Source organism: Bicyclus anynana, chromosome 20 (genome assembly GCF_947172395.1).
Source record: "Bicyclus anynana chromosome 20, ilBicAnyn1.1, whole genome shotgun sequence".
NCBI classification, from domain to species: domain Eukaryota; kingdom Metazoa; phylum Arthropoda; class Insecta; order Lepidoptera; family Nymphalidae; genus Bicyclus; species Bicyclus anynana.
In genome coordinates this window covers 2,279,874-2,302,059 of record NC_069102.1, presented here as the reverse complement: position 1 = coordinate 2,302,059, position 22,186 = coordinate 2,279,874, and the positions used below count along the sequence as shown (strand labels likewise).

The 22,186-nt window shown below is 35.1% G+C and overlaps 2 protein-coding genes across 4 annotated transcripts; one reads left to right on the top strand and one right to left on the bottom strand.

Moving 5' to 3' along the window:
* Positions 1 to 75: 75 nt before the first annotated feature.
* LOC112054707 (toll-like receptor 3) lies at positions 76 to 5,745 on the bottom strand. The gene is made up of 2 exons (XM_024094574.2): positions 5,198 to 5,745; positions 76 to 4,014 (listed from the first exon to the last, which is right to left on the bottom strand). The coding sequence occupies exon 2, from the start codon at positions 4,007 to 4,009 to the stop codon at positions 950 to 952; it is 3,060 nt and encodes a 1,019-aa protein (XP_023950342.1). The 5' UTR covers positions 4,010 to 4,014; positions 5,198 to 5,745; the 3' UTR covers positions 76 to 949.
* Positions 3,980 to 21,105, top strand: LOC112054708 (leucine-rich repeat-containing protein 15). 3 transcript variants are annotated; one of them, XM_024094576.2, is made up of 5 exons: positions 3,980 to 4,138; positions 15,680 to 15,776; positions 17,017 to 17,060; positions 18,523 to 18,683; positions 19,021 to 21,105. In XM_024094576.2, the coding sequence occupies exons 1-5, from the start codon at positions 4,132 to 4,134 to the stop codon at positions 20,989 to 20,991; spliced, it is 2,280 nt and encodes a 759-aa protein (XP_023950344.1). In that variant the 5' UTR covers positions 3,980 to 4,131; the 3' UTR covers positions 20,992 to 21,105. The 3 variants fall into 3 exon arrangements, with proteins under 3 accessions (XP_023950344.1, XP_023950343.1, XP_052743696.1); XM_024094575.2 differs by having other exon boundaries at positions 3,983 to 4,138; positions 15,547 to 15,776; XM_052887736.1 differs by lacking the exon at positions 3,980 to 4,138 and adding an exon at positions 5,902 to 6,084.
* The last annotated feature ends 1,081 nt before the right edge of the window (positions 21,106 to 22,186 follow it).

The window sequence follows — 22,186 nt, the reverse complement described above, 5'->3', positions numbered from 1 at the left end:
ATCCCAAATTATTCCATTGGCAGCACGGAAGATACAAGTTTTACCATAGAAAGATCATCAATAAAGAAAAGAAATAAGAAAAAATAAAAACAATTTATTATTGATACTAGGTACATGTTTTTAATACATTAGCAAAGTCTTTTGTACATGATCAATATCCCCTTCCAAGTAAACAGTTCCTGTGACAGAGTATGGAGTATGGAGTACTGGTGCAAAAAACCGAATTAGGAACGACCTTCCGACCGAACTAAAAGTTTTTCTTTTATTATTCTTGACTACAATCTCACCTGATGGTAAGTGATGATGGAATCTAAAATGGAAGCGGGCTACGAAATCGTACCAGAACGCTAAATCGCTTGGCGGTAAGGTGGTAACTACCCACGGCCGAAGCCTCCCACTAGCCAGGCCTGGACCAATTAAGAAAATTTCAATCGGCTCAACCGGGGATTGAGCCCAGGACCTCCGTTTTGTAGATCCACCGCGCCTACAAATACATACGAATATGTTACCTAAGAAATTCCTGGCCAATTTATAATTTACCATTACTTTGAATGATTGTTTGGCCAGGAGTTTATATACAACTTGTTTAATTGGATTTAAAACAGTTTTGGTCCAAAAGGAAAAAAAAGGTCGTTACTAATTCAAATCTTAGACAGCAGGCCAGTTCCCATATTAGTGGACATATTTGAAATTTACCAATTACATTATGTTAGTAATTCATAAGTCGCGTGATTTCGTATTCACAATTTATTTATTGCTTAAAATTGAGATTATATGTGAATATCATATAATAGATATAACTAACAATGGATTGTACAGAATACTAAAAATGCGGTTGTTATAATTTTGATGTTAATTATATTAGGTAGCTAACATAGGTAAAAGTTAGTGTGTTGGCCGGCTGGTGATATTCAAGCTTCTCCTTATATGATTAATTGTTGTTAACTAATTAATCCATTTCTAAGCCATTACTCATTCGTTGTCCACTTTCATAATTGTGAGTTATCCCTATCCTACGCGTTGCTTTACTACAAAAATATTTATGAGTCAATGCCACTGCTTGCAACATAACTACAATAGATAAACACACGGCTATAAAGTATAACAAAATTTTCATATCTGCAAATGTACGATTATCAAATTGGTCATTTTTATATCCTACAATCAATTTTGAAACATAATCCGTTAAATTTTTATTTTCATTTTTAAAAGTCGCCCTATCAGAAATTGGTATTGTATCTGATGGTTCCTTTTGGACGTTGGCTAATTTAGTTAAATTATTATTAGTTTCCAGCAATGATATCATCAATTTAATATCATTTGCTACACTATCACTTATATTTTTATTATCTTTCAATAGTTGTTTTATTTGCTCATTAAAAACTATTTGCGAACGGTTCTGTATTTCCAAAGCCTTATCTGTGCTATTATTATCAGAGACTTTGCCTATAACAGAAATCATATTTGAAATTGTTTCATTCATAGATATTTTTAAAAAGCCGTACATTTGCCCTAATACTTCTTTTATTTTTATCACTTCACTAGTTATATTGGCATTAGTGTTTTCATTATGAATAATTTCCGTATGAGAAAATCCTGTTTTTCCTTTGCAACTTATGCCATATAACTCGGTCAAAAATGGAGTAGAGTGTAAGAGGTTTATGCCAAATATATGTATTTCATTGTTTGATAAATTAAGAACACGAAGATTCTTAAGGCCATCGAGTACTCCAAATTGTAAAGATTCTAAATTGTTGCCATTAAGATTCAAAGTGTTGATCATTTTATTGGAAAGAAATGTTCCTGGTTGAATAGCAGAAATCATATTAAAGCTTATATCAAGCCAGTTTAGAGCATCCATATTCTGGAACGAACCTTTGTTTAATGCTTGGATTTTGTTTGAGCTAATATCTAACTTAAGAACGTCTTTAATTTTATAAACAAAAACAGAATTAATATCGCTAATTTCACAATTTGATAATATTAAAGTCGTTATTGAGCTATTCACGACATTATCAAAATTAAATATTTGTCTCACATTTTTGAAAGAAACTGTTGATATAACCAAATTATTGAAAGCATCACCTTTTATATGCATGTTAACATTAGAAAATAAATCCAGATAATGTAAATGAGACAACGATTTTATGCCCATAGAATGAAAATATAGGATGTTATTAAAAGCTAAATTTAGCTTTTCTAATAACTGAAAATTTTCAAATGTTTCACTCGTAATGTTTGTTAACTTGTTATTATTTAAATATAATTCTTTTAAAAGTGGAATGCATGAAGTATTAATAGCGAAGTTTTCCAGATAATTGTATGACAAATCAATAACTTCCATAGACCCAGTATTCTTAAATGTCTCATATTCAATAGTTTCTAATTGACTGTGAGATAGATTCAAATTAACAAGAGAAGTCATTCCTGAAAATGATTCATTCAAAGAAGTTGATGATCTTGTATTAGACAAATCTAGTGTAATTACTCGTGACAACCCTTGGAATAAATTCATTGTAAGAGAATTAACAAAATGATTGCTACTTATGTTTAAATCTTTTAAATTTTCAAGTTCAATGAATGAGTTTACTTCTACATCCCTAATTTTATTTTGTGATAAGTCTAATTTAACTAAGCTTTTCATATTTTTGAACATATTTGGAGTGACTTTTTTGATAAAATTATTTTGAAGATAATATTCTTTTAACTGAATAAGATCGCTCGTATTAAACTCCATATCGATCAAATTATTTTGTGACAAATCTAGTTTTAAAAGAATTTTTAATGAATAAAAGGCAGACTCTGTTATATTTTCTATTAAATTGTAGCTCAAATTTAAATACCTTAAATCATGACTCAAAGCACTAAATGCCTTATCGCCTAGGTTTTTTATAGTCCCATTACTCAAATCTAAATTCTCGACTGAAACGCCCAGGAACGTATCATAGACTATTGATCCACTAATATAGTTATTTTTTATATCAAAATTGGATATATTAGTTGTGCTAAAAGCACCTCCTTCTATGTTTTCTATATCATTGTGAGAAAGCGACAAGTCATTTATTTTGATGGTATTTTTAAATAATGTTTTACGAACCACGTTTATTTTATTATAACTTAAATCTAATTGTTCAAGATTTGTTAGTGTAGATAGAGATTGATCTTCAATATGTTTAATCATATTTGAACTAAGGTTGAGTCGTTCTAAGCTAATCAGAGTTCTGAGATTTACATCTGTAAGTGTTGTCAGTTGGTTGTGATCTAAACTCAAATCTTTTAACTTCATGAATCTTGCAAAGTTTTGACCGATTTCTAATATTTTATTATTAGAGAGTTTCAATATCTCCAACTGTGCTATACCTTCAAAGGTAAGTATATCGAAATTTTCGATCTTATTAAAAGAAAGGTCCAAATATTTAAGACGTAAATACATTGCAAAGCAATTATTTGGTATTGATTCTAGCGAGTTGTAACTAAGATCAATAGTTGTAATCATACTTGTACTTTCTACTGAGCTAAATTCAATCGTTGTTATCAAATTGTGAGATATATTTACAGTCTTTAAAGAATTGACTAATAATTGGTTAAAATTTATAGTTTCAAGTTTATTATACGTTACAGAAAACTCTGTAAGTTTATGAAAACCGGCTAATGTGACTCCCACTGCAACTAAATTGCCTCTTTCAACAATCAAAGATTTCACATTGGTTTTTGCATCTGATAAACCCGATAAATAATCCTCTGAAATACCAATATCAACATCACCAATGTTTACATTTAAGTTATAGTTGTTGTCCCAATTATAATCCCGTTCATTGCCATAGTAATATCGAACACGGTGTTTTATACAACTCCAGTTATTCTTAACTAATTGCATTAAGTTTTCAGTTTTTCCGTGGCAAGTAATATCTGCAGTACAAATATTATCTTCTTTTGCATATTCACTTAGTGTACATTGTCCTTCGACACCCAGTATCGTTGCAAAAAACAAAATACTTATCAGCAGCATTGTGTCTGTAAAAAGAAATGAAATATTAAGATTGCCTACATTTTTATAAATATGTATGAGATTTTAGAAAAACTTCAACCCATTCAACTTTTTGACAATGAAAGTCACTTTTGAGGGGCAAGATGGAAGGTAAAAATATTTTTTTGTAAACTGCATAGAATTCTCTTAGTAATTTTCAAAATGAAAAATTTAGTTTAACATCGGAACACTCGTCACGCGATTACAACTCACACTTGTCCAGTTTTGTTTACGTAAGACGTCTGTTTGTTATTTATCAAGTATTTAGGGGTAGGTAATATTAATCTTAACCATTAATATAAATATATTTAAACAATACACACATATCACTATCTAGCTAATTTATCATATAAATTTATTTACTACATATTATACATACTTATATAATATACTAGCAGACGCCACACGGTTTCAATCGTGTAGTTCCCGTTCCCGTGAGAATACGGGGATAGCTTCCCAACAGTGAAAGAGATTTTTAAAAGCGATTCAGTAGTTTCGGAGCCTATTTAATGCACACAAACAAACAAACAAACAATGAAATCTTTCCTCTTTACAATATTAATATAGATACACCCAGACACTGGAAAACACATATATTCATCATCCAGTTGTGGGAAACGAAATCGAATGACGGTCGTGGATGCAGGACGCAGAATCAGAACCCACTACGCTTTGCGACCATCAGTAGGTATATTGTAAGCAAGCATTGATTGATGATGAAGTCTATGACACTCACAAATAATCGCTAGATGAGGCCCCAGAAAATCATATGATTGATTGATGATGAAGTCTATGACACTCACAAATAACATCGCTTTTGATAAAAGGATTTTCAAATCAATGCAGTATATCCGGAGATTACATTACAAATTAACAAACTCACAAACTTTCAACTCTTTATAATAATGATGAATGAATGAATAAATGAATGAAATATACTTTATTGTACACCAAAAATAATAATTACAGACAAGAAATTAACTTAAAAACTAATGTACAATTGGCGGCTTTATCGCTAATGAGCGATCTCTTCCAGACAACCAACCGAAAAAGAGAAAATAAATACAATAATGATTATTAGTATACCTAGATTAAATTGTATATTATGGATAACTTACATTATATAACGTAAAGTGAGGAATGGAAGAACTAAATGATTGTATTGCTTACCAAATTATATTCTTCAAATATGAAACTTTCACCAACATAGTGCAATATTTCTTTTAATATTTATAATGTAATCGTTCGCCGTTCGCAAAGTGGTAACGCGACTGGAATATGCGCGTAAGAGCCCGGACGTGTCCTGTGTGATAGGCGTTGCTGTTCCGTAGTCAACTGTCAAACAATCCATATGTTTGTGATGAGTATGTTTATACCTACTCGTAATAAATTCGGACTTTAATACCAATATCTATCTATCTATATATATAAAAGAAAGTCGTGTTAGTTACTCCACTTATAACTCATGAACGACTGAACCGATTTAGCTGAAAATTGGCAGGGAGGTAGTTTGGAGTCAGAAGAAGGACATAGGATACTTTTTATAAAAAAAAATTAAAAAAAAGTAAAATAAAAGTCGGGTTTTCCTTCCTGACGCTATAACTCCAGAACGCACGAACCGATTTCCACGGTTTTGCATTCGTTGAAAAGGTCTCGGGCTCCGTGAGGTTTATAGCAAAGAAAATTCAGGAAAATTTTCAACGTAGGGTAGGGGTAGGCTAGGGGTAGGGTAAGGGTAGGGTAGGGGTAGGGTAGGGGTAGGGTTAGGGTTGGGGTAGGGTAGGGGTAGGGTAGGGGTAGGTTAGGGGTAGGATGGGGTAGGGTAGGGGTAGGGTAGGGTAAGGGTAGGGTAGGGGTAGGGTAGGGGTAGGATAGGGGTAGGGTAGGGACGCTGGGGTCCCAAGGAAAGCACAGTGTTGGTCGACCCCCCACTAGGTGGACCGCGGATATCAAGCGGGTTGCGGGGAGCCGCTGGATGCTGGCGGCTCGAGATCGTTGCGCTTGGAGGTCCATGCAAGAGGCCTATGTCTAGCAGTGGACGTCTATTGGCTGATAAGGTAAGTGGTCGTTAAATAATCTTACATCATAGCGCTACACCCGCAATCCGCATTGGAGATGCGTGGTGGGTCAAAGTTATATCCCCTCTCCTCTAAGGAGGTAATAGTATGACATGATCATCATCATTATCAACCCATATTCAGCTCACTGCTGAGCTCGAGTATCCTCTCAGAATGAGAGGGGTTAGGCCAATAGTCTACCACGCTGGCCCAATGCGGATTGGCAGACTTCTCACACGCAGAGAATTAAGAAAATTCTCTGGTATGCAGGTTTCCTCACGATGTTTTCCTTCACCGTTTGAAACACGTGATATTTAATTTCTTTAAATATATACAACTGAAAAAATAAACGGCATCTCCGGACCGGATTCGAACCCACACCGTCCGGAATCGGAAGCAGAGGTCATATCCACTGGGCTATCACAGCTTATGACATGATGCATAATGTTAAAGAAATACTCGTATGATGATATTTGTTGTTCGAATCCACGCGGATAACTATAGTAATATAAGTATAAGTTTATACGTTAATTAATTTTATAATTTATACTTACAAAATATAAACAGTAATGTTTTGTTGTTATAAATTGTAATTACATACCATTTCCTTTTCCCTTACGTGACAAAGATAAAGCAACTTTGTATTTATAAATTGTGTAGGTACTAAAGCATGCGGAAAGTTTTGCCACGCAGAATTTATATTTGACTTTTATAGTATTCTATATATACTTTTATAGTGAAAGTATAAGTATAATATAGCTATACTACTATAGCGTATTCACTAACTATGAGTTACTTTAGTGGATATACACATTACCAACTAGCTATCGCAAGCAATTCTTTAGTCACGTGGTTTGTAGTCAGCTAGTAGTAGCTGTATCAGCGCTGGTGTGTGTGGTGAAAATCCCTTTATAATTCTAACTGACGATGTCGCAATACCCAAACAGCGTCGTAGTCGTAGAGTAGAGAGAGTGATTTCGTTCTCTCTTTCTCTCTAAAGATCACATGAGGCGTTAGAGCGGGAGAGGCGCTCGCGCAACTGATTTAATTGTTTGATTTTTTAATTTAGTGTGATATACAAAGGCATTTAACTTTTGTACCTAAGTTTTATGTTTTCATGTAATTTGGTAGGTATCTACTGACTAAACATTAACCCCCCCCCCCCCCAACCCTATCTATCCACAAAACGTCCCGCATTCCATTTTCAGAAAGTTGGCCGCCATATACGAAACACTAATTAATATCGTGCAGTTTAAAGCAGTAAACATTCGAACAGCTTAGCTATGTGCGGCAGTAGGGTCGGTAAATCTCTGGATGGTGGTACTTTTTCCGGGTTTGGTGCTGTTTCCCCTTTTACACGTCTCAGAAAGGTGCAGCGTAGAATATACGATTGAAGATCGTTCTAAGGGCTACTTATACAACACTAGCTAACACCGCGCGGCTTCTCCAGCGTGGTTCCCGTTCCCGTAATAATGCGGGGATAATATATAGCCTACAGTCTTCCTCAATAAATGGGCTGTTTAACACTAAAAGAATTTTTCAAATAGGATCAGTAGTTCTTCAGATTAGCGTGTTTAAGCAAACAAACTCTTCAGCTTTATAATTTTAGTATAGATACGTTAAAATTACTGAATTGTGGGTCGCCAACCCGTAGCATAGGGTTTGACAACTTGTCCCTTGTTCTTAATAATTATGATTGAAAATGGGAAAATATTAATTGTAGATCTCAAGAACATGCAGTTTTACACTAACTGTAGCACTTTACCTGTGACCTTAAGTTGTTAGGCAAGTCAACTGAATGTCCTTATGACTTTGGTAGATATTTACTTTTTTTAATCTCTCTCTAGTTAATTATTTTGTCATCTGACAAAACAAACTGTGTGCCTAGTGGGAGTTTTCAATATTTTCATACTGTTACTATCACGGTGACGTTTACGCAAATTTATATGGAATTGAAACAGTTGTGCAGTAGTTCACTAGATGGCGCTGTTTCAATTCCTTAGAAATTCGCGTTTACGTTACGTGAGGGTAACAGTATCAAACTGCCACTAGGCCCTCTGTTTCCTTTTAAACATGGTGAAAGGTGCGGAAAGTAATAAAGTAGGTAAGGTACATAATGAGTTTATCGCGCAATACTTTCGTGGTGCTTCACAATACTCATTTTGATGATTTGACATAAAAACAATGAAATCATTCAGAACAAATGCATTCGGGGAAGTACCGTTTTATCATCACAATGTTGCCATTGTTTATTCGTTTGTTTGTAAAATAATAATTTGTTGATAGCTTTAGTTTATTTAACCCACAGCGCCAAACATTTTTGAACTATGTACCTACAAGTACATCCCTAAAAAATTCGACTCATACTATGTGTACCCGGTGCATCAGTAAGGCGAGGCAGATATTTAAATTAATTTAAGCTTTAGTATTAGTATTAGTATTTTGTATTTCGCACTAACATAGATAATAAGCTAATAACTACTATACTTGAAATTTTCTTAGATGTCAATTTTAAACAACAATAATGGCTGACTATGAACCAAAGACAATCAGTAGGGTTGAGAAGTTAACCGCGGGCATCGTAACGATATCAAGTAGGTATCGTTATATCTGAAATAACTAAACTAAAATATCCGTTACTATACGTCATCTTAAAAACGAATACGTTCCATATTCGTTTCGTTTTCCAACTTTTCAGTTGTGTGCATTTTAGGAAATTAAATATCATTTTAAGAATATATACACCAAGGAGAAGAAGTGAATCATGAAATACATGAAAATGTTGGATATAGTAATAATAATAATAATATAGCCTTTATTTCCTAGTACATAAATTACAAAAATTTTACAGTTTACATTTTTAAAAATTACAAAAGATACAAAAGTTAAAAAACATTAACATTTCATTTCATTTTGTTGGATATAGTAGCGACATTATTTCCACATACGAATATTTTTGAAATAAAGTCAGTGGCAATTTATAATGGAAATTTTTAATTTTTAAATTGTTGAAGAAAACAATTGAGAAAAACAAAAAAGCGACAAAAATATTTTTCTATTGAATTAAAGATTATTATTACTTTCTTTTTTTACCTTGGTTATACACCACTAGTCCAAATGACTATGTAGAACATAATTGGAATTAATGTACACTTACTGTCTGTCTCTAATTATAATTCGTAACATTTTTCTAGCTCTAGAACCTACTAAATTTATTACCGCATAATGTCATCTATTCAAAAACCTTTGTACTAAAGTTTCGGCCCCTTGTACATCACTATCTCTCAAACTTCTTTATATAATATCCTAATAACTCTGACTATCACGATTTACGTATACCAGAAAAATAAAAATCTCACCATGTTGCGAAACAAAAGTAATAATTTTTTTTCCATTAGTATTTCAAATCTTTTATTTATTTTTCTGATCCAGCAATCATAATATTCAAGTCGTATTTGTGTATTGTTTTCTTTATTCTTAATTTAAAAATTTTGCAAGTGGTTGAAGAATCGGTTTATCGGTTTTTTAATAATTTTTGATCGTGCTATATAATTACAAACATTCGGGAGCACTCGCGCCGCGATCGGTTAAGCTCGGTTTAGGATGAGTTAACTGCGAGCAAAAAGTGCCACATTGTCGCTTCCATGCTCACAGTGAGGTCGTGTCAATGTTTGTTCCATATCATCATTACTTATTTGTTTCGTTTGCAATTGTTAGTTTTGTTATTTATTTGTTGTTTGGTTGTTATATTATTGCTGATTGCTGAGTAGTGTATGACTAACAATAATATAACTAACCGAAAATTCCGACTTTCAGATGGGTGGATTTTAGGTTGAATTTCATATGGATTGATTTATTTATTAGGTATACTAAAAATATAAAAAAAAAATATTATGAAAAAATACAACCGACTTCAAAATGTTAACGTACCCACGAAACTAAAAAGGGAAAGATAACATTATTATATTTTCTACTTATTGATCATTTTGAAGTCGCTGCCAAGCCCGTCTGATGTTGACTTAAGTCGTTACTGAAAAAAACACATGACAGACAAAAATAATGTCTGAGAAACAAAAATCTTTACGATAGGGTACACCTTGAATTAATAGATTGAATACACTGGCTTGGCAGAAAATATAATGATATTATTTTTCCCTTTTTTAATTTCGTGGGTACGTTAATATTTTGAAGTCGGTTGTATATATTTTTTTAAATTATTATTTGTTTTTTCTCAATTAGGTCCTTCAACTATTTTAAAATCAAAAATCTCCATAAAATTGCCACTGACTTTATGAAAAAATATTCGTATGCGGAAATAATGTCGCTGCTATGTCCAACGTTTTCATGTATGTAGATTTACTTCTTCTCCATGGAGTATAATATATTCTTTGGTGCTGTGTTAATAAAGATACACATTTATTTTATTTATAAGCCACAAAGGACACAAATATTAAAATTAAAAAATATGTACATAATTATCGACAAGTTATAATTTCATGTATCTTTCCCGTCTCTTCAATTCATAGACAATCTAGCATTACGAAATGTCAAATTCGCAACATTTTTGTTAATCTGTAGAAATAAAACTTGTTGTGATTTCGTTTTTAGTGAAATAAATGTGATATAATAGTTAATTACAAGCAGTTATTATGTAATTCGCGGTGTGCGCGTTAAATGAAGTGATGTGTATATAAATGATTTAGTTTAAACGGACGGTTTGTGAGAAATATGTGAATGTCGTGACGACGGATCTTTGTTTACCTTTTTTGCCATGTAAGGAAAAAAATACTATAACACTATATGGGTCAATGGCCTGAAAAAAACATACTTTATTTTATGTTATTTTATTTATTATTATGTTCGCAATTTTCTCAAAAGCTTCTTATCAGGGTTGGATAGGGTATTAAGTACGTTACATAAATTCTTATAAACCTTAAAAGATGGTTTTATTTTCCTCGTCAAGTTATATTAAGTTAATAAAAATACAGTCAAGTCAGTGTCACAGTGTCGACTATTTGGGGAAGATTTTTAATTTTCATGTAAAAATTGTTAGGTAGTAATTAGCGGAGTTGGTCATTTAGCTTCTGATTATATTATTCTAAGCCATATATATACTCTATCGCTCAGACAATGATTTTAGCATACATACTAGTATACCTAATTTGAAATCGGTTTGTAGGCAGTTCCTTGAAAAAACGAGTGTGCCGAGACGTTCTTAAATGCCTTAATTAATTGAATTTTATTTATTATTCTTGAAATAAATTAAGAAGGCTTTGTTGTCGGAGAGGTGGGAAGAATATTTTGACAGCAGCAACATAGAAACTTTTAAAATAGTCTGTGGTCATAAAATCAGTCCAAAGTTTGCTCTGTCAATTGCTTGGCAAACGTGCAAACGTCAGCTGTAACGCGTTACGTTACCAAGCACTTTACCCTCCCATAAAAAGTTATCACTTCATAATTGTTATCCAAGTTTAGCTTGGCAACACTGCTTTCCCTAAAACTGGGGAATCACTGTTACGCTTATCGTAGGCAAATGCGTCCAACATACAATAATAATAATAATCAGTTTGTGTTCATATTGTATTGTAGGTACTGTGTGACTGGTATTGACCTTAATCATCTTTTTTTATCAGTTTCCATGACCTCAAAAATTGCCATCATTTACATTGCGTGTGAGCTTATGATATTATGATGTACCTATTTTAGGGATGATTTACATTAGACCGGGACGTCTCCGGGCCGAAGCCGTGAACGACTGTGGTGTAGATGAACATCGTACGTCAGTAGATGGATCTCAGACGAAATACCTATGGACCTTTATCGCACTCAAATTGACCAATAAAAGTAACCATCGTTTTTTGAGGGTGATGAGGTAAACTCACACATCGAAAATATTTAAAGCCAATAAATATATTTAACTGTCCTTACACTACAAACAACTATAAATTTGATTAAGTGATTAATTACGCAATAAATACACGTGTAATTTCTACACAGACTAACAAACAACTAATCGCTTAGATGACACATACAACACTCGTTACAGAATATTCATCAGAATAAACATCGATTAAGTAATAATAATAAAATAAATAGGTAATAATAATAAAGTAAATATTTATATTTATTTTATCGATATTCTGGTGTTCGGGGAAGAATAGTAACATTTTTAAAGTTCTTTAGACTCGCGACAAAAACTACAACAATGAAACATTAATTTAAATAAACGCGTTAGATCGTTGATCTTAAACTTCGACAGATCGTCGGTTAGCGAGGCAGGTCCCTATATAATTCGTCTGAGGCTCGGACGGGACACGGATCATGCACTGTGAAGTAAACTGCGTCATACACAATGTATGTAACGTTTAAAATCAGTACCTAATCCGGCCGTACACGACACGTCCCGGTCACGGCCTGGGTAATAAATCATCCCTTAATCTAACCCACTGCCATCTAGGGCTGCATTACAATGCTTCTTGGTAAAAAGAAAACTCAATATTTCATAGATTAAATCCCAGGACTTCATCAACCGAACCAAGGACATCACGATACGAAGTCGAATAGGCTAATCATTGGACCAAAGAGGTAGTTATTCGCGTCTAATACGAGTATGTTGATGGTTTATTGAGTCGCGAAGCTGAAGTAGCAATGGGCGGGGTACATAAACGAAAAGTGATGGACTTTGGAGTCCCAAGGTGCTGATGTGATGCTAGCGGCTCTGGCCGTTTTGTTTGGCAGTCCATGCAAGAGGCCTATGTCCAATTGTGGACGTCCATCGGTTGTCAAAGATAAATATGATAATGATTGATAATGAATGATGATGATGAGGATGCGATGACGAAGAGATGGTCTCCACCAGTCAGACCTGGACGAATTAAGAAAACCAGGACCAGGTCTGACTGTTGAACCAGGACTTCCGTCTTGTGACTCCACCACGAATACCACTGCCCCAAAAAAGATGTCTGCCAAAAAAGATGTTGATGGCAACGTATTAACACCAGCCAACTTTCCAACTCAAAGTCTACATATTTTTGGCTGGTGGGAGGCTTCGGCCGTGGCTAGTTACCACCCTACCGACAAAGACGAACCGCCAAGTGATTTAACGTTCCGGTAAGAGGTCGTGTAGAAACCGAAAGGATGTGGATTTCATCCTACTCCTAGCAAGTAGGCCCGCTTCCATTTTGGATTGCATTGAGTGAGATTGTAGTCAAGGGCTAACTTGTAGAGAATAAAAAAAAAAAATATAACCCACATGGATCGGGATGAAATGTTCCAAACATGGTTTGCATGGCTGGCTGGCTGCTGCGATGAAAATACGAGTAGTCTACATCCCGTAGGTATGCGCTGAGCCTTATTTTAAAAAAGTTCTAAGAGCCTGTAGGTAAGTAACGATGAAGTTTGGATCTTCGTGGCTATCTATGGTAGGCAAAGAGACACCTTTAAAAAATCTCGTGTAAGTACACATAAAAAACGATGTACTTTGAAGATTTCCAAGTAGCAGGTAGTCATTTTATAAACTTTTGGTTCTTTTGTGGCTCTCCTCATCCTATCACACTAATATTATAAAGGCGAAAGTTTGTGTGTAAGTGTGTAAGTATGTTTGTTCCTCTTTTACGCTACGGCTACTGAAGCGATTTGGCTGAAATTTGGAATGAAAATAGATTTTACTCTGGATTAACACATATGCTACTTTTCATCCCTGAAAAGTCCATGATTCTCGCCGGATTTGTGAAAATCGGATTCCACGCGGACGAAGTCGCGGGCGTCCGCTTATTATATTATAAACGCGAAAGTTTGTATGGATGTTTGGATGTTTGTTAATCTTTAACGCCGCTACTACTAAAGCGATTTAGCTAAAATTTGGAATGGAAATGGATTTTACTCTAGATTTTATCCCGAAAAATCCATGGTTCCCCGAGATTTGCGAAAACTGATGATGTTGTTGATATGAATGTTTGTTACACTTTCACGCCTCGATTACTGAACCGAATTAGCTGAAATTTGGTATTGAGATATATTATAGCATGAATTAACACATAGGCTACTTTTTAAATTAGACATTAGATATTAGATTAGATTCGATTACATTTTAGATATTAACGCCAAAGTCTATCCATAAAGGAGAGGGGCTATGGAGCTTAGAACCACTACACTGCTCCTACGTGGGTGAGCGGGTTTAACGTTATGTTAAATGTTAGACTTTTTTACAATCAATCTTTACTAATAATAAAAAGTTGATTTGTGTGTTTGTTTGTTTACTTAACGCGCTAATCTCAAGAATTAATGGTCTGATTTGAAAAATTATTTCAGTGTTAGATAGCCCATTTATCGAGGAAGAGTATAGGCTATTACACCCCCCTACGGGAACGGGAATCACGCAGGTGAAACTTGAATCTTTTCTTGAAAAAAAGAAAAGATCTGTATTTCATATCCCGACCCAGAACTCAAATCCAGGACATCGTGTTCCGAAACCACATAGTATAATCATTAGACCAAGGAGAGAATTTAGTAAGCAATCACTAAGAGTATGGACTAAAAATAAAAGGAAGACTGTCTGTTCACGGGCTCTTGAACTATAATAAATAAGCTGTAACTGCAATTCCTAGAAACTATTCGTTATAAGATACTGATATAAAATACATACATCAAAGTAAGGTATCAAGACTGCTGTGCGGTAAACATTTGATACCGAACACGTCAAAGAATATTCTTGTGAGACGTTTCATATAATTGCAAGAAGATGACCAACGTGATTGTGCCTAAGTGTAAAACCAACTTTAAACACTGGATATTATGAGACTAGACGTAACAGGATACTAGACAAGTTAGCACACTCGACATTTTATTACACTGGACATAGTCAACCTGCTGGCCTATTCACTATTTTGAATTTAAAAAAATCAAAATTTTTGTCTTTATTATCAACCAATTAAAATAAACAACAAATAAATTGTCAAATTGTCATCTACATACTATATAAGAACCACCAGTAAGCACCAGTAAGCGACATTTGTATTTGGTATCATATTAAGTAGATGATATTGTGTCAATTGATTTGTTGTTTATTTTAAAAGGTTGATAATACAGGCCAAAATAGGAAATAGGCCATCTGAACGCTATAAACAGAGTAAAGTTTCGCAGAAATTTTCCTAGAAACTGTCGCCCTGAGTCAATCAACAATAGACGTAGGTGTTCAATTAATGGTAATTTGATTTGGATCGTAAATAATTATGCGACGTATATCATCATCATCATCATCATTATCAACATTACAAAAAACAAGAGCAGCCTCCCCCCCCCCCCCCTCTTATAGGATGAGATCCTATTTTTAACCACAAAGTGGATAAAAGGAGGAAAGTTAAAAAAAGGATCTCATCCTATATCCCATTTATCATTTAGCATCCCTAGGTTTATCATGTTGTTACTGCATTTATTCCTGTTAAAGAGAAAGCCACATTTTAGATTCCATCATCATTGGTTGACACGGTCTATCTCTCTCTAAGCCGTTCTGAATGTGAAGATTAACGTATGGCCTTAATGTCTGTTCTGTTTAAAACATACTCTATGACGAAATACCGGTGTTTCTATTACGCAGAGTCAGCAAAATGGTGTGAGCGTCAAATTTTATTACGTCCACTGGACTTTAGAACTACACTTTGCGAGCGGTTGTGGTGTCTGTTACAAGTATTCGGGTAAGTCTTTATTATTTTATTACAACATAGTTATAGGAATGATATAAATAAATCAGTAAGTTTGTTTTGTTGTTGACTATGACCGGCTTAACCGCTGTACCAATATTGATAAGAATAACACCAATATTTACATAATCGGTGGACTACAGGCACATGGGCCTAAGTACTGCCTCGTTGTTTAAGCTATGACGAGGTTTTGGGTTCGAGTCCAGCGTATATAATACTTTTTTTTTAAATTAATAAAAATCCCCAACCCGGAGTTGGGAAGTTCGTAAAGTTACATCTTCGTAAGATGTGAGCAATATAAGCCCTCAATCATTGTTATTATCAGTATGATTGTGGTCATTAAAGAATTTAACATTATCACTTTAAAATTTGTATTGGAACAGCGTGACGCTGACGGGTCAAAAAAGGGAGCTATAAAGAGGGAGGCTTGCCGTTAAAAGTAAGCTAATAATGATTTTAATGTTGCCTTGTTGATGATAATGATAAAAAAGTATCAACTCTCCCGATACGGGACATTTGAGTGCCCAAGCAACCGGTGGTAAGGGCTCAAAATGAGAAACCTCCTCACAATACGCGCCGTCTCAAGTATCACTGCCTTTTGTATCCAGCCCTTGATCCAGCTGTTAAGCGAAAATCCGCTTGATGTCCTCGGTCCAGCTAGGTCTAGCTAGGACATCAAGCGGATTGCAGGAAACATCATCATCATCATCATCATCATCATCATCATCATCAGCATCATCATTATCAGTTGATGGACGTCCACTGCTGGACGTAGGCCTTATGCATAGACTTCCTTGCAAAACGGTCACGAGCGGCCAGTATCCAGCGGCTCCCTGCAACCCGCTTGATGTCTTCGGTCCACCTAGTGGGGGGTCAAGCTATGCTTGGAGTTTCTCTGCGTGATCGAATCACAAATGAGGAGATCCGCAGACGAACCAAAGTCACTGACATAGCTTAGCGAGTCGCGTAGCTGAAACCTTCAATCACCGAAATATAAAGTTAAAATAATTAAGTTAAAGTCCTTGTAGTCGCTTAAAGTTACTTTCAGTCTAAGAGTTATTCTTCTTGAATCTAGCAACCATTTTACCTACAAATTAATTTTTAATCCGGCCAGCTACAGAGATCATTGAGATTAGCGCGTTTAAACAAAGACTATAAGAATATAACTCGCTTTATAATGTTAGTATTAAAAACGTAATTTCATGTTAATATTAATACAATCTTTTATTTTCAGATTTACTTTAAATTGCAGCGTCTATGCAAGGAAAATGAGAGAGGGTGAGATAATTTATTTCTACTTATTAAAGCTAGAATGTCTAGTGGTTAGCGTAGCTTTCGATCACGATCACGAGGTACTGGGTTCGAATCCTTGGTCAGGATCTGAGGTACTGAGTTTTTGTTTCTTCTAAGACATTTTTAGTTAAAATTCTATAGCTTGGCAAGTTCTTTGATGACACTTCCATGATTCGCGAGCGACGGGGGGGAAGGACTGCGCGGGTATGAAGTCGTATGCGCATCGCTACCTCCCGGCCCTCGCGGACCATCGAGAGTGTTACGGACCAATTTGCCAAGCTATAAGTCGTTGGCGTACACCCGGTGTTTTATATTTGCCATATCATATTTTTATTTATTTTTGTAAATATTACGAATATTCCCATTCTTCTCCAGGTAGTCGGGAAAGACTGTGTTAGTTTAGACTCCTATAAGTGGACTTATACACCTTGAGGTGTTGACAGTTATAGAACCTACTCCCGAGCACCCTGTGTAAATGCGAACGGTCACTCATCAATAAATCTCTAAACCGACTCTAAACAATTGACGTGCACAAATGAAATTTATAAAAATAAAAATAGCTTTATTTCCTTACAATTACAGACATCTTTTGAAAATTATTCTTAAGGTTTACAAGTTTTATAGATTGTTAGTGGGTTAGTTGATATTATCAAATTTTTTTATATTATGTTAGTAATGTTAATTTTTCATTTTATTATTCTTTTTTGTAAGGACTGCAGTGAAAGCCTCCTCCAATTGTAGCCATTGTATTCTGTCTCTGGCTGTTCGTTGCCATGTTTTACCTGCAAGCCTGACTATATCGTCACTCCACCTTCTTAATGGTCTACCTCGTTTGCGTTTTGAGTCTCGTGGGTACCAGTTTGTAACAATTTGGGACCATCTATCGTCTGATGTTCTTTGTATGTGGCCTGCCCATTTCCATTAAAGACAGGTAGTTAATAGTAACTACGTGTCCACTAAGGACAGATTTTTCAAAAGGGGAGGTCCAATGGCGGACGAAGTCGCGGGCAGGGCCGTCCCGCCCTTACGGCGAACGGAGCAGTCGCTCCAGGCGACCAACCCTAGAGGGCGCCTAAATGGCAAAGAAAAATAAAATAAATGTATTTTTTTCGTCTAAATTTTAAGCGAAGTGATTAACGAGGCGCATGCGAATAGAATGCGCGGGCGCCATCGCTTCGCCATCCGGTGTCCGGAAGTATGATTATAGAAGTTATCGATATTCTATTACTTCTAAAATCCGTAGGCGGTATAGCGTCGGAATTTCAATTGGTCACTCTAGTCTAGAGTATGGTCGAGGTCTTCGCGTTCCATACTTTGCACTCCCTATTTATTATTAGGAGCAAACATGAGAGGCGACATAGTTGGATCTCGCTCCATTCTAAAATTTACTTCGGGCCGGCGCTGGTCGTGGGCATAACTAGTAATTTGTAATCTTGTTCCGTTTCAGTGATAGCTAGCTTGTTGCTTCTCATGGCGAGTCATGTCGCCGCGCACTGTCCGTTGAACATCCATATCGGCAACTGTTCGTACCGCATCCTATGTTACAACACAATCAGCGACCTCAAGTTTGACGGCGACTGCGAAGGCTCTAGCAACTATGACGTCAAGGTATTATTATTAAAAAACAAACTATTCTTCGCACGCCAAACGATGATCTGTGGATCACACTCATCTGTGGATCACAAGGATCTCAAACTGTTAATGGCCCACTTTAAGGCCAAGATTCTTATAGAATGGATTTAGAGCTTCAACCCACCTCGCTACAGATAACGCGAACTGCAAGGCTCAAAGGTGGACCCCGTTTCTATGAGAATACAGTAAAAAATAATCTGGCTTTCTATTAATAAAAGAATTTTTAAAAGCGGTTGTGTATTTCCAGAGATTTCTGTCAAAAAAAAGATAACGAAATCTCAGTATAATAACTTGAAATATTGTTTCTTTGTAGATCGACATCACTCTCCAAAATGCCTCCGATACATTCCACATTGGCGTGGACCCCGAGCTCCTTGCGACGATCACAACGCTCACTGTCCACGGAAACTGGCCAAGAACTGATCTATCATTTTTGGACATGATGTACAGACTCAAAAATCTTTATATCATCAATAACAACATACAGCAGATCTCTAACAGCCCTTTTCGAAATCTCGTTAATATCGAAAATATTGATTTATCGCATAACAGAATAGCAAACATTGAAGACCTTTTCCAATTTGAAAGTAGGCCATACAAAATGTATTCACTATCATTAGCTTACAACTCAATAGTAGAAGTACCCGGTGATTCTTTTGGAGAGCTGTCTAGTATACGCGAACTGGATCTCTCCCATAACTTCATCAGAGAATTGAAAGAAGAGCCTTTCTGCAACTTGACAAATTTGCATGTCTTGAAATTAAACAACAACAGAATCAAAGATCTAAATGGCGCGTTGCATAACTTGCTTAATTTGAGACACCTGTATTTGAGATCGAATCAAATAGAGAAAATCGATATGGTGTCAATAAATACGATAAATCATTTGGAGACGTTTGACATATCCAAAAACCACATTGAAGTTATAGATCCAACGTTATTCCCGAGACATTGGAATCATTTTAGGAACGACTCAGTTTGTAAGATCATACTTGCTGATAACCGTATTGCACACGTGCCGAATGCGTCGATTGAAGTTTACGAACGATACAGAAGAAATTCCGATTATAAATTTGTTTATACTAAACTTGATTTGTCAAACAATTCGATCACTCATTTGGAATACTACGCCTTCACTCTTATGCTGCCCATATCGATAGATCTATCTAATAACAAGTTAACCGACTTTATTGTAAACGCAGAAGATCTTATGTATGTACAATATTTAAATCTAAGCAGCAACTATTTGAACAGGCTGTATTATGAAAGCTTTTCAGCTATGCACAATTTGCATAACTTTGATTTGTCACATAACTACATGGAAAATTTTCCAGACCAATCATTGTCTAACACTCACAATTTGAAATACGTAAACATTACATACAATGACATTCTGGAATTGCACAGTTTGAGAATAACATTCCATCCCGAAGGTGGCTACTTAGACCTTTCGAACAATGGTCTTTCAGCTCTTGTTATACCTCAAAATGAAGCCATAGGATTAAAGGAGCTAGCCCTTACTTTTAACAATATTTCCGATCCATATCTCATAAGATTAACTGATCAAAAGAATCTGACAAGACTGGATATGAGCAATAATTTCATCGTCGAGTTAGATGAATCGTCGCTACAGTTGCCTCAACAGCTGGACTATTTAGATTTGAGTTTCAACGATATTTACAGAATTTCGCCATCAGCTTTCTACCGATTGACTAGTTTGCGAACATTGAAATTGTCGCATAATCATCTAAAAATTATTGAACACGGCGTGTTTCGTGGGCTGTCCATGTTATTGAACTTAGATCTTTCATTCAACGAAATTGGTCAATTAGACTCCAAAACCTTTACCGATTTGAAGAAACTGGGCATACTGTCTCTGAGTCATAATGGTTTAAATATACTGGATAATGAAGGTTGGCTCTCTCATGACCTAGAATTGATAGTCTATCTGGATGACAATAATTTGTCATGCGAGTGGCTTGCCAAGGCATTGAATGACTTCAAGAGAGGGTATTCTAAGATGCATCCCACCGTGTTTAAAACTGTAATAACTGGGAACTCAATCAATGGCATCCCGTGTATGCAAGAAGTGCAGAATTTGGAAAGACCAACCTCGAAATACATGACCGACGAGCGTCTTTTGATAATTTGCCAGAAAATTTTAGAAGCAGTCCAGAAGCAAACATCGCTAATGAAAGAGTTTCGATGGCAATTAATCCTTCAGGACGAAAAAAAGAAATCTGCTCTAAACACTTATAACACTAACAAAATCTTTGACTTTTAAATATTATGTTGGCTTTCAACATTATAATTTGTAATTCATTCTTACTTATTTTATAATCATTTGTTTGTCTTATAAATGTAATGACTTACTTTATAAATAAAGTAATTTTATCTTCTTTTAATGCTGTTTCAATTCATTAGGTACATACGTTAACAACACAATACTGTTAAGAAAAAAGACATATTGTCGATCATAATTATAGCTGTAGAATCGATAATATCTTTCTCTCTATCGTTGCGATGGGACGAAAGAGAGCTCTTTTTAACCGACTTCTAAAAAGGAGGAGGTTCTACATTCAGCTGTATGTATGTTTTTTTTTCTCTTCACGATATATCTCCAGTGACACTAACATTTTTTTCTTTACAAATTAGCCCTTGACTACAATCTCGCCTGATGGTAAGTGATGATGCAATCTAAGATGGCGGTGCTGTCCCAGTCCCATCTCTTTCGTACTAACGCAATGGAAGAGATAGCGATATTTCCGGATGCAACGCATTTAGTTTAATAGGGATGATGACTAGGTTTGAATATATTGATTTTTATGATACATTTAGGGTCAATGTTAACTAATTTATGCATAAAAAGCACTGATTGTCTGGATATTTGCAATTTAAATAAGATTATAAAATTTCAAAATCTATTAACAATCTTTTATTGTAATTAGATGAAAATTCATACAGTTTTAGCTTCCTTACATTAAATGTGACATTTTTACTATATGAACTATAAACATAAACGCACAAATAACAAGAATATTAGTAATTTTGTTTGAACGCACATACAAATCTAACAATCATTACATCACCTACGACGTCATTAGTTCGTGCCATTTTGTATGGGGCGTTTATCAGGGATCCGCGGCAGCGCCGCAAATCTGACCCTTTAAGTCCCTGTAGCTCCGAAAGTAATGATCGCAGATACTCTGTTCCTTTTACAAAATTGCTTTACTATTAGCATACTCTTAATTTATATACAATTTAAAAAACTGTCATCATCCCTATTGTTATTTTAGCGCCACTGGTACCTATCCTAGGCCCACTGGTGATATTACTACCTATTTAAAAAAAACTTATTTAATAGTCTATCTAATCTTAAGTCTATCAATATTAACAATGCAAACGATGTCTGTTACTTTTTCAAGGCTAAACCTCTGAACCAATTAGGTGTACTTCTAGATATAAATTGTAACTTGAAA